Below are 13,701 nucleotides of genomic sequence, written 5' to 3'. Positions count from 1 at the left end.
TGCTGCACACTGAGTGGATGTTTTCAGAGAACTATCCACAATGACTCCAACATCTCTCTCGAGTGGTTAGAGCTAAATTAGTCCCCATCATTTTGTGTGTATAGTTGGGATTGTTTTTTCCACTGTGCGTTACTTTACACTGTGCATCCTTTTAAAATTCATTTGCCATTTTGTTGTCCACTTAGATTTGTGAGATTTTTTGAAGCTCTTCACAGTCTGTTGTGTTTTTAACTATCCTGAACACTTTCGTATCATGGGCAAATTTTGCCACCTCACTGTTTACCCCTTTCTCCAGAACATTAATAAAGAGGTTGAATAGGATTGGTCCCAGTACAGACCCTTGGAGGTCACTACTAGTTGTCACTCTCCACTCTGAAAACTTACCATTTATTCCTACCCTTTGTTTCGTGTCTTTTAACCAGTTTTCAATCCAGGGGTGCACAAAGTGGAGGGTGGGCCCCCCCGGGGAGGTGTACAATTTCACGGGGGGGGGCCAGCATGATTGGCAGCTGGGTGTCAGGCGTCTCCATCTCATTAAAAATGGTGAAATATGTTCCTGTTTTTATACATGTGTGTTTACATTTCTATACCGATTAATACAGTTTTTGCATTTTACAGACTCATTTTCTTACAGATACCGAAAGTGTTTTCTTTTTTTATATGAATGTAACCAAAATGTCCATCGCTTTGGATGACATTAGACGGGTTGTAGGGGGAGCCTGCTAATTGCAGGGACAAAAAGTGGGGCCTGACGCAAAAAGTTTGCTCACCCCGGCTCAAACAATGGCTCAGTCACTCAGGGTTGAGAATCATTCTGATCAGAAAGCCAGCCATAAAACAGGGGTTAGCATTGAGCTAGTGAATTGGGCTTGAGCTAGAGGCCTGTAGCCTCATGGGTTTTGCTACCCTTGATTCTAGGCAGATAGATACATAAGAATGGAGGCTGATAAATCTCAATAAGCTGCTTAATGATATTCTTCTGGAAGCAAATTGAGCGGTTCTTATTCGTTCCTCACTTAACCTTTGAATAAGAGTTATCTGAACATCTGAGCATGTGGCTCAGGGTTGGACCTTACCTCAATATTGTGTACCATTTGTGAGGCAGTTACTGCTTTTGGGTATTCCCACACGTGGTAATTGAATAAAGGGATGTCAAAAGGAAGCTCAGATAGGCCCCGTTTCTTTCAAGGCTACCACCTTGGTCGATGTACCTGGGATAGGATCATAGACCTGCAGAACTAAAAGCATTCGCTCCAACAGCTTGAATTAAAGAAGCCAAATTCTGCAGGTAAGCCAGTAATGGAATAACGGTGGTAGATAAGGTGATGTCCTGCGCTAGCTGTGGAAATTAAGTAAAAATAGGTTTGGAGTCCACTGAACTATAAGGGCAAACTCTACGGGGAGGTGTGAGCTGTGTTAACTCTAAGAAGGTTTATGAGTGTTACTGGACTCTATGACACAGGTCACACTTCTGACTGTAGTGTAGATACTTCCTGTGTTGAACGGCCTGATCCTGTCATCTCTCTACCAAAGGCAACCAGGTTTGGGCCCTGAATGTATTAAAGCAAGACCAGGTAGGGTTTCTGTTTTGCTAACTGATATTTAGTGCTGCTGGATTCCCCGATTCTCGCAGTGAAGCTCATGCACTCGTAAAACACTGAGGCTCATTTACTTGGTGGTTTGAGGCTGGAGTTTTTTTTAATAGATAGATATTACATACACAGTTTCTTGCATCAAATATTAATAACTAGAGCATCAATTTATAATGAGATGCAGAGCTTTCCGCTTCAGTCCCAGGAGTGCATTTGATGACTTACAAAGAGGGAAAACTTTTCTGGTAGATCAGAAGTAACTTGGGTTTGCAATGCTGGGATTTTACCTTGGAAAGAGAACACAGGAGAGCAGTGTTCTCTTACACACACATGTGGGAGAACTGAGCTTGGCACGTCAGTAAACAATGCAATTAACTTGCAGATTGCAGTCTCTGATACCACTATTGATTTCCAAGGCAGGAGGATATGGGCAGTGTTCCCTGTAAGCTGAGCACTTGGGAGAGACTTGGGTGCCACCCAGATGATTAGCAGAGTGCCCACAGCTGCCCACAAAGGGCAGCATGTGTTTCTCCTGGTGGTGTGCATCCCTTGGTGCACACAACAAAACTTATTCCACCCATGGATGGAAAGAAAATAGAGGGAACCCTGGACATGGGTTTTTGCTTCTTTGTTCTTTCATTGTCCAGGGTGAATGGATGTAGAATTGCTCATCCATTCCTTGGGTTCTCTCTTGGGAGCTCCAGGCAGTGTCTGTGTGTCCCCCTTGTACTGTGAAAGTAGTGTGATTATTCAGGGCCTGGGTGGATGAGGGGAATGGCTGATATAAATCTGGCTAAGTCTACACCTGAACATAATGAAGATAGTGCTGGTAGATCAGGGGAAACATCTAGAGAATGTGGAGGAGAGGAGGGATTTACCTCCCTTTACGCCACAGGCTATAGCTGTGTCTGGATCCCCTGACCTCTGCTGCAGTCCCAAGTAACACGGTTCAGTGACAATGAGGCGCCTGTTTCCCTCTGCATCCCCTTAGATATTTCTCTTTGATCTAGGCCCTGCCAGACCCATTGATGCCTCTCTGAGCCCAGACAGTCTTACTGAACTGTACCCTTCACATCCTTACCCCATCCTTCATATTCTTACCAATGGGAGGTAACTGTCTAGGAAGGTGCATGACAGAAAGAATCTAGGAGTCATAGCAGACCACAAGCTAAATATGGGTCAGCGGTGTGATGCTGTTGCAGAAAAACAAACATATTCTGGGATGCATTAACAGGAGTGTTGTGAGCAAGGCACAAGATGTCATTCTTTCGCTCTACTCCGTGCTGATTAGGCCTCAGTTGGAGTATTGTGTCCAGTTCTGGGCACGGCATTTCAAGAAGGAGAAACTGGAGAAGGTCCAAAGAGCAACAAGAATGATTAAAGGTCTAGAGAATGTGACCTATGAGGGAAGACTGAAAGAACTGGGCTTGGTTAGTTTTGAGAAGAGAAGACTTAGAGGGGCCAAGGTAGCAGTTTTCCAGTATCTAAAAGAGGGTTACAAGGACGAGGGATAAAAATTGTTGTCCTTGGCCTCTGAGGATAGGGCAAGGAACAATGGGCTTAAACTGCAGCAAGGGAAGTTTAGTCTGGACATTAGGAAAAATTTCCAGACTGTCAGGGTGGCTAAACACTGGAATAAGTTGCCTAGGGAGGTTGTTTAGTCTCCATCGCTGGAGATATATTTAAGAGCAGGTTATACAGACACCTATCAGGGATAGTCTAGATGGTGTTTGGTCCTGCCATGAGAGCAGGAGACTGGACTCGATGACCTTTCGAGGTTCCTTCCAGTTCTAGTATTCTAGTTCTAGTATTCTATGATTCTATGTAGTCGAGACTACAGCTACTGCAAAGGATGCCTTTCCTGTTCACCTGACCACCGTCTGGGGAGCATGTTGCACCAATTCTCCCACTGGTTGAAATTAATTTATCCTCATTCATTCATTTATCCTCATTTGCTCCGTTTATCCTCAAAACTCTCCATGATTTGGGTGCTGAGTAGACCTAGCCAAACAACGTGACTTTTCGGGCCACTAGCAGTGCTGAAAAACTAAGGTGAGGGAGGGGCTCTGTTTGGTGTTGAAGAGCCCAAACCTTTTGGAATTTTCAGCTAAGCAGAAATGTTTATTTAAAAATATACATGCTTAAGTCCAATGAAATGTTTTGGGTATTTTCTATAAAAGCCAATGCAATGGCGGGCTAGAGTCACAGAACAGAACCACTTAAAACAAGGAGTCCTGTAGCACCTTCGAGACTAACAAATTCATGACTGCACGAGCTTTTCATGGGTAGGACTCACTCCTTCAGCTAGCTCATGACCTAATACATTTGTTAGTCTTTAAGGGGCTACAGTGGGGTGAGCAACCTTTTTACCCCAGGCCCTGTTTTCAGCCCTGCAATGAGCTGGAGCCACCCCCAACCTGCAGGAGGACCGCGGGAAGGGATGTGGTGGTGCGCACGCAGGAAGGGTGTGAGATGTTCAGGAAGGGGTGCTGGAGACTCCAGAAGGTGCCCTGAAGGGGGAGGGGTGCTCAGTGGGAGGATGCCAGGAGGGTATGTGGGGGATTCAAGAGGTGCCCCAAAGGTGGCAGGGAGCTCAGGGAGACGTCTCAAAGCTCAAGCCCTACTAGCCATAAATACAGGGAATCATTTCACTAACACTTAGTTTATTTAGTTGCAACAATGCCCTAGGAGTAACAGGGCATGTGCCCAAAACAGTGACAGATAAGGGATCACATCAGCTCACTCGGTATAACACTAAAGATGATGTATCTTAGTCAATAACATGCTGCCCCAGCGTATCTCCTCTGACGTTCCAGATCAAATGAATTAAGTGGAAAGAGAAATACCTGCTGCCTCTCTCTTGCACCCTGGGCCTGCCTTGTCTAGTTAGTCCTTGAATAGTCTGTTTGTGTAGCACAGAAGGATCCTAAAAGTAGTTGCAGCCCTTTGAATGATACAGGAATACAAATAAATGAACCTGTGCTGAACTCAACGACATACAAATGGAGACGTCATAACACAGTTTTACCATTATATATGTTTATCATAATACAGTCAAATGCTGTTTCCCCACATACATAGTATTACAAGCAGAATTTTCCCAGGGAACAGTTTTTTTATTTTTGTTTGTTTATGCATTCCAAAAACAAGTTTTGTTGGGAACAACTCTATGTCTGGCAATAACTGCTAAGATGAAACTAGAAACAAAGATCAAATAACACAGAAGGCCCATAAGCAGCCTTTGGAAAGGGCCAGTCAATGCAGGACTCCCAACTGATGGCTTTTCCTGCAGGAAACATACCACAGGTATCGGTGAACAAGGTTTAATTGCATTAAATGTCCTCTGGAGGTGAAATTGACAGACATGGATGTGAAGACCAGCCTGTAATAGGATAACTTAGGTTTAGGCAGAGGCTGAACACAGCATGAATAACTAAACCATTCCTTATAGTGTTAGGCCATGTCTACATTCCCTGGAAGATTGACCCAATCAGGATCAATCTCCTGGGGTTCCATTTTGTGCACCTGGTAGGGATGTGTAAAATTGACCTATCAGTGGTCAGTAGTCAACTCCTGTACTCTCCCGTCAGCCTTCTTTAGTGAGGATGGCCAGGTAAGTTGATTGCAGATAAGTTGATTCTTGCTATGCAATTTTTGTAGCTAGAATTGCATATCTGCAATCAACTTACCTGCCTAGCATAGATCAAGCCTTCCCTACTTTCCGTAAGGACTGATGCAAAAACCTACTGAAGTCAATGGAGAGGCTGCAACTGAATGGACTTTCATTTAAGCACCTAGGGAATAAATGCAGGACCTAACTGAAACATTACAGTAGCGGATTGTATCAGGACAAGCACCTAAAGGGAAATCAGACTGCTTCAGTAATTAAACAGATGATGTCTATATAAAAAAACATGGGTTGGATAGGGTTCAACCAGGATCAGTGGTGGATTTTCTGTATTGTCGAGAGTCTTTAAATAATATGGGGAATCCAGTAACTCAGCCAGAGGTTATGGGTCTGTTAGGAGTGGGTGGGTGAGGGTCTGTGGCCTGCAATGTGCTGGAAGTTGACACTGGAGAAGCCACATCCAAAATATTGTGTCCTATTCTGCCCCACCCCGCCGTAGCAAAAAGAATATGGATGCATTGGAGAGGGTCCAACGAAGGGCAACCAAAATGACAAGGGGGGCTGGAGCACATGACTTCTGAGGAGAGGCTGAGGGACTTAGGCTATTTAGTCTACAGAAGAGAATAGAGCTGTGCAGAGGATGGAAATTAAGTTTTGGGCAGGATTTTGGAATTCTCTCAATGACATTCATTTCAGTCTGTTTTATGCAATAAATTGACACAATTATTTGATTTTGACTCTTGTGTTATAGTAAAACAGAATAAAATTCAATAAGTCCCTGCAAAACAAAAATCAGAATGTTTTATTCTGAAAGCATCTGCTTCATTTTGATATTGTTGAAACTTTTCTCTGATTCTTTTCTAAAAGGACATTCCACTACTATCAATTAACCCCATTTTGCAAGGCATTTTGATTTGATGGACCTGTATGTTCTCACAAAATATGGTTCTACCAAAGTTTCTCTAACCAGCTGAGACTTTCAAAAATTCAATGGAAAAAAAGAATATGCACTGTTTATTTTTCAATCAAAACAAAAAGCAGTCAAGTAGCACTTTAAAGACGAGCAAAATAGTTTATTAGGTGAGCTTTCATGGGACAGACCCACTTCTTCAGACCAATAAATGTTGGTCTGAATGTTAGCACTTTAAATTGTTACTTGACTACTTGCTTTTTGTTTTGATAGTGTATAGACTAGCACAGCTCCCTCTCTTTTATTTTTCCATGGTTGATTAGTTGGTGTAGCCATGTGGGTCTCGTGATATGAGAGATACCTGCAGGGGTGAAATAATACTTTTTAATTGGATCAATTTCTGCTTGGTGAAAGAGGCAAATTTTTCAGCTCCACAGAGCTGTTCTTCAGTTAAACGTTTTACTGTGGTTAGTTAATGAAACTAGGCTGCGTAAAAATAAACATTAGGTCAAATTAGTTTCATTTCCTGTTTCTTCTGCACTAGCTTAACAGGCCTGATTGTAAACCCTGTCCTCACCCTGGTTGGTACTTACTCATAGAGTAGACCCATTGGCTACAACAGGACTGCATGGAGCAGCTGTTATGGGGGTGCTGGGTTGTGGGATTTGGTGGAGAGGCCAACGTTCATTCTCCGTTTACAAGATGGAGCAGTGCAGACTCCACTGAGCAGATCAGACAGTGGCTGCTGTAGCCTGCTTCTGCCCCCAATCTTATACTGTTATTCAAGCATCCCGTACCTGTGAAGTATGATCTCCAGGCCTTAAGAGTAACAGCACAGGGGCAATTTGTGGGAATCAGCCCTTAACAGTAGAAGTGTGAGTTACACAATTTGCCATAGTTGTTTAATCCTGAAAACCTTTGTTCCACTCTATGAAATGAATGTTGGGTCTGATGCATTGGTGACAGCATCCCTTTTCTATTGCATGCAAGTGACATTTTCAGAAGCTGTTGGGGGCAGTTTTTCAAAAGGCAGTTGGGCACCCACTTCATGGAAAATCAGTGTCAGTTAAGCAAGTACATTCAGGCTAGTAGAGAAAGCACTGGATTTGGACTAAGGGGCATGAGTGTTATTCCTGGCTCTGCCACTGGTCTGCTGAGTGACCATGGGTAAATCACTTTGCCTACTTGTTCCTCAGTTTTCTCAGCGATAAAATGGGGATAATTATACTGCCTTCCTCAGTAATGTGCTTTGAGCTCTACCGAGGACAGTACTAAATCAGGGTTCAATACTATTCGTGCCTCTGGGTAATCCTGTGCTCTTATTTTATCTTTACACTCACTTTGTAGAATATGTGGTGGTGACGGCGAAGTGAAATCAATAGAGGTGTCGAGTGATGCTCATTTCAGGGAGCAGCGCTGCCTGGTCCTCCAGTCGGGAAGATCTCTGAAGCTCTGTCCTATTTCCTAAAAGTCTATGTTCTTGAAGTCCACTGAACACCGGAATCGGCCATCAATGAACCTGGAGCATATAAAGTTTGGCAAACACGGACAGGTGTGGTGTAGGCGTTTTCCGAGGAAAGGGACCTTCAGCCAAAAATGTAAGAAACAAAAGACATTGCAAGGAATGTCAGAACTTCAAGCATAGAGAGATGCTAGGAGAATCCTTAGCTGGGTGAAAGGGACGCCTCCCTATTTTCCCACAGGAGTTCTATGTCCCCTGGCCTTAACAAGGGGGTAATCACTCCCTCTCAGGGAGACTTACACAGCACATGGAGACACTTGGTAATGAAAAGGGCTGACCAGAGCTAACTAAATTATTGGGATAACGTATCCCCTGAGTGCCAGCAGCAGTCATTCGGCTGTTACCTGCCTTGGCTGACAAGGAGGAATCACCACGAGATTCTAGGTTAGAAGAGCTAAAGCGGAAAGGACCAGATTCTCCAAAGTCTGTGCTGCTTCCTCCTTTCCACTGCCCCCATTGGTCCTTCTTCTAACCCCTACCTCTAGCCCCTCCCCACATGCCATCTCTCCTTTGTGACATTAAACCTCTCCTGGCTTTTCAGAACAACCCCCATGTAATTTAAACCTTCAGAATTGACCTTCTTTCCCCTTTTCAGTGGTTTTAGTAAAGTTTGTTGAACCTTAGTCTTCCCCGTCACCTGCAGGCTGATCTGGGGCAGAAAGCATTGGGTTATTTACTCCCTCCTGCAAGATCAGTACCTGAGTAGTTAGTGGTAGCGTCCCTCAAAAGCCTTAGCAGCTAGGGCTAGGGTGACAGCTGTCCTGTTCTTGCCAGGACAGCCCGGTATCTCAAGCATCAGGAAGGCGTCTTGACTTATTTTAACCAAAGGGTGAATTGTCCTGTATGTATGCCCGCTGCTGACCTGCCCTTCCCCCAAGTCAGGAAGCTGCAGTTGCAGGTACCAGGTGCTGGCTGGAGACCACACGCAGCGAGTACTGACTGGCCACCTGTGCAGGCAACAGCAGGAGAGGGTGCTTGGGATCCTGCCATAGGGTAAGGCAGGGTACGCTGGGGTGGGGGAGTGGGATAGTGTGTGTCCCCCACTTGTTCCTTGTTTAAGATTTTAAGGGGACCTGGTGCCCCTCTATGGGGCAGCTGCTCCTCCAGCCAGGAAGAACCCCATGTAGAGACAGCCCCATCCCTGCTGTGCTGCAGGGCAGCTGCCCATAGAGCCAGGGAACCTCCTGTGCGGCAGCCATCTTCTGCAGCTGGAGAGTCCCTCCTTCAGGGCAGGGCTACAATCCTGTTCCCTGCTCCCTGTGGTGTGGGGCAGCTGGGAGCCATACCTGCGGGGCTACAGCCCCATTCCCAGCTCCCCGTGGCATGTGCATGGTTACAGTTGGAAAATGTTGACTTTGTAATGTTATATACTCCTCATTGCAAGACGAGAGCAAAGCTTTTGCATTAGAAACTGACCACGTAGCATTCTCCATTATAAACTTCTGGTGAACTTCAGTTCAGGTAAATATACATATTTTTAACTTTTTTACCTACTAGTTATAAAAATATCATATGTCTTTTTAATGGGTGCTCAGTAAGCAATGTTAGTCTGAATGTTTGTATCGCATAGATCTGTTTGATTTCCACTGAACTTGCTGAAGGCCGAGCAATTTTACCAGGTGTCCTACATTTGGCATAGGGAAATATGGTCACCCTAACTAACTAGTGCTAAATGCTCATGGCAAATGGAATCGCAGCCAGCTGCCAGTACAGGGTTATCCTCACATTTTTGTTTTGTGTGCTGGCCAAAGCCAAAGAGTTTTGCAACTTCTGTCGTTCTCCTGGCTTCTGGTTTGCTTTGTGGAGTATTTAGAAGTCAACCTCAAGTGACAAAAGCTTCTGTCTTTAAATAACCTGGTTGCACAGATTGAACCGCATTGAATACGAGACTGGACTAGTTCAGCCGTGAATAGACTTCGACCATAGGTCAGCAGTTACCAGGGGGCAGCTTTGTGAGACTGATGCTAGGAGACTGTGGTTGGCGCTTCGGGCTGGAAATACTGTTGGTGCTGGGATGAAAGGCTGGGGCTCGGGATTCCTGGATTCTCTATTCAGCTCTGTATGTTTGGTAAGTCTCTGTGTCCTGGTGCACATATGAGGAAACTGAGGCATGCAGGGAGTCTCTGAGTTGTGAACAGAGCTCAGACTGCCTGGGTCCCAGACCAGTGCCTGCCCCGCGTAGTACTCATTCACAGATTAACAGCACATTGTATTGACACCTGTAAAAATTGTAAGCTGCCACTTTAAATTTTAAAGAGTTTCCTGGTCTTGCTTGTAGGCTTGGTGTGCCGGGCTTTCGTTTCCTGAGCTTGCTTGGTGTATGGAGACTAGGGGGCTTTGCAGGAAAGCCTGCAATCAGTCACTCTGCAGAGTCATTGTGGTGTAAACTGTGATCAATTGTGCTGCTCTGTTTTTAGGGAGCAGCCTGTTTTTTTTCTCTCTGTTCTTGGGTTCTTCTATGTTTATCGGTCTGAATTCTGAGAAATAAAGTAGTGTTTTGTTGTATCCTTCCAGCAAGAGAGTTCTTTGTGTGTGACATGAGCATATTGTACAGGACCTGGTGATAATGATTACAGAATTTCCTAAACTAAAGGGATGTGCCATTTAAAAAAAAATTGAACTCACCCATTCCAGAGAGAAGCTGATCTAGAAAATATAGTTGCAGCACTATTGAAAGAGATCAGCCTGAGCTATCCCTGAGACTAAGCTGTGAAAGGGTTAAGGCTTCTGGGCCGTACCTTGTGACTGAACGGGTGGCATTCATCTCCTGCCTGTCCCAGAGGCGTGCACATTCTGAGCCCTCGAAGCCACAGGCTGATGGCACAGCACGTCCCAGCTCCACACTGCAGATCTCTCTCACATGCCTAATGGGGAGGCAAAACAAACACCAGTGAGACTTTTGTGTGTGCAGGGGAAAATCCCTGTCCCGGGCTGGCTGCTAAATAGCTGAGTTGGATGGTCATGTGCTGCAAAGACAGGTGTCAGTTCTTCATCTGGACAACAGACTTCTAAAGCCACACACCTCAGGTTAGATCCATGAGGGCTTGTGATAAGAGCAGCAGCCAGATTCTGGCTACAAGGGTTTTCCATGGGTTCTTGTGCCACATTCAGGACTCAGATGCCAACAGGGAGGGGAGAGCCTCGTGCTCCTGTTGCAGTTCAGGAGTTGCAATAGAGAAGGTGAGCTAGAGAAATGGGTTAAATTTAAATGTGGCAGTCAAAATATGAAAGCTGGGAACAGGCAACAGGTAACAGAAGGTCATGGGTCTAGGCCCCAACATTCGAAGACGTGCTAAAGGTTCTTTTCCTTTTACAATCTTCACCGACTTTACCTTTGGAAAGTAGGGGTCCAGTTATGGATTTGATTTGAAAAGTGCCCTGACCGGGCATTTTTATTTCACAGAGTCATAAGGTTGGAAGAGATCTCGGGAGGTCACTGCTTCCAGCCCCCTGCAGGACCAATCTCAACTAACTCATTTCAGCCAGGGCTTAAGAACCTCGAGGGTGGAGATTCTGCCACCTCCCTAGGTAACGCATTCCAGTGCTTCACCACCCTCCTGGGGACCTAGCTCTTTTTCTACTCTCCAACCTAGACCTTCCCCACCACAGCTTGAGGCCATTGCTGCTGATAGTGTCAGAGCTAAGCACCATGAGAATGTCCCTTTGAAAGACTATGGGTTTATTGACGTTAATACAAATCATATGCAGACTATACTACAAAATGGTCCATTGATCGTCCAGTCTTGTCTAGGCTGTGATCGCAGGGTGTGGAGTGTGAGCTGCTTGGGGCAGAGACTGTCTTTGTGTTATCTGCATAATGCCTAGAACAATAAGACTTCTGCTTGGGGTCTGCTCGTTCTGCCATCTGCCACCACTGAGAACAGCTCTCTCCATCCTCTTTGTAATCCCCTTTCAGGTAGCTGAAGGCTGCTATCAAATCCCTCCTCACTCATCTCTTCAATAGACTAAATAGCCTAAGTCCCTCAGCCCCTCCTCGTCAGTCATGTGCTCTGGTCCCCTCTTTATTTTTGCTGCCCAAATGGGAAGAAGGGGCTTTCGAAATCAGGGGGTCCTTTCAAAAGGCTCCTGGCTGCACAGGCGACGTGCATTTCAAAAGCAGCACTTTCGAATCGCTGCTGCCTTTATGCTAATGAGGCGTGGCATATTCATGTCAGCACCTCATTAGCATCTGCCAAAATCCCTCATTAATATGCCCCCTTGGAAAGCAGGGGGCTAGTATAGACACGGCCCTGGTGACATCAGTGAAGATTCAGGGTGCTTAATGTTTGTGAGATCAAAGCCCCCGAAGTGCACATGGGGCAGTACCAGGGTGTCTATTAACACATCCTGACCGTTGTAATGTGTTCATATTAGAATTTGACATTTTTTACCACTTGAAAACTTTTTAACATTTCTTCCGTCCTCCCTTTGACTCAAACATCAGATTACGGCATGGTGTGTTACGAACAAGAGCCTATGGTTCCCCAGCCTCATTTTTATCTGCATATTTTTCTCTCTGTGGATTCGGAGTTGATAGCATATGTAAAAGATGATCCGTGAATAAGAGTTTAGCATTCAGTTTAACTCGTAACAAATAGTGAATTCTTATGTCATTTAGCCAGCTTCATATCACTTTGGAAAAATTTAATTAGATACCAGCCGAAACAACCATGCATAATTAAAACAATTATTTGTGTTACTAATAAACCCTGACAGAACCCAAACAAATATAAAAGTCGTAATGCACTTTCCCCTATTTATTCTATTCCGTTTTTTCTGTCTTTTCTGCTCAAATGCAGAGGACAGAGTCAAGTCTGTTTCACTTTTGTTTATAATCCATGTCACTTTTGAATTTACTGAGCAGCAAGCTCTGCTGGAGGAATGCTGATTTAGTTCAAAGTTAAGAGTTTCCATCAGGAACAGAAAATTAAAATGATACAAACATTTCTCTTGGATCTTGTATTGGTTATTTTTCATCACTGAGATGTTGGAATCAAAATGTCAGCTGTTAATACACACATGATGATGTTTCATTATAATTATTAATATATTGATAAATGAATTAATAGTTATTTGTATTCATTAACATTAATTAATCAAATTAATACAATTAATATTAATAATTTAATATACATGTTTTGAACTCAGTATCCATATAAACCCAATATACATTTTTGCCTTTAATTATTCTTCTTCGCGCTTTCAGGGGTAAATTCTTTTCTGAAATACAGAAAATAAATAGTTTCACTGCCAGAAAATGCAATTATCTTCTCTGATCTTACGGACTCTTTGTATCCCCCACATGTCAGAAGGAATACAAGGTCTCAGACATGTTCAGGTGTCGCATTAGCAAGGGAAGGAAGTCAGACTTACCCCTGTGATGACTGCACATTTGTAGAAAGTTATTAAAAGGAAGAAGCACAAGATCTGGACGGCTGTTTTCATGGTGACTAGGAAAGTAAAGAAACTCTTCTGTCTCTGGTGTGTCACGATAACCGTGTGATATCTGAAGTCCTCGTTGTCCTTCTCCTTTCTATCCTCCTGATGAGATCTGAGAGCACCCTCCCTTGCCTGGCTCTGTATATAACATCTCAGCCCCTTCAATCTCCTTCGCTGATGTGATATTTTTTTTCTGATGAGCTCAGAATAGGCAGATGAGACCTGCATCTATTGATGTAAGGAAAAAAAAGCCTAGAATGAGACAATGACGATTATTTTACCCTAATAAATTATCCAGTTTGTAAATACGTCTGAATTTGTTTTGAAGTGTCCTTCTATAGTCATAACAAGTTTGTGTTAGAATAAAAGTAAGGATTTGCAACTTTTTGCAAAAATAAAGACAAAAATTCAGCATATTTCTCGCCACAAAAATGCTAGTGCTGGAGGCACAATGTGTTGGTATTTGTGATGCCTGTGTTTGGCATGTGTGCAAGAAGACACAGTGAGAGAGAATTGTAAGTGTAATTATATTGCATATGAATAGAGTATGTAACTCTCCTAATGTAGATTTGAAAATATTCTGTGCTTCTGCCCTTTCTTTTAAGCTCGA

General features: G+C 44.0%; 1 protein-coding gene across 1 annotated transcript; it reads right to left on the bottom strand.

Annotated features, from left to right (window-relative positions):
* Positions 1–7,594: 7,594 nt before the first annotated feature.
* On the bottom strand, positions 7,595–13,097 carry PROK1 (prokineticin 1). The gene is made up of 3 exons (XM_074977686.1): positions 13,026–13,097; positions 10,391–10,516; positions 7,595–7,714 (listed from the first exon to the last, which is right to left on the bottom strand). Exons 1-3 carry the CDS (start codon positions 13,095–13,097, stop codon positions 7,595–7,597), a joined length of 318 nt encoding a protein of 105 aa, XP_074833787.1.
* Positions 13,098–13,701: the final 604 nt, after the last annotated feature.

The sequence above is a fragment of the Carettochelys insculpta genome, chromosome 26 (genome assembly GCF_033958435.1).
Source record: "Carettochelys insculpta isolate YL-2023 chromosome 26, ASM3395843v1, whole genome shotgun sequence".
NCBI lineage: Eukaryota > Metazoa > Chordata > Testudines > Carettochelyidae > Carettochelys > Carettochelys insculpta.
The sequence above is the reverse complement of the archived record's forward strand: the minus strand, read 5'-3'. Positions and strand labels throughout refer to the sequence as shown.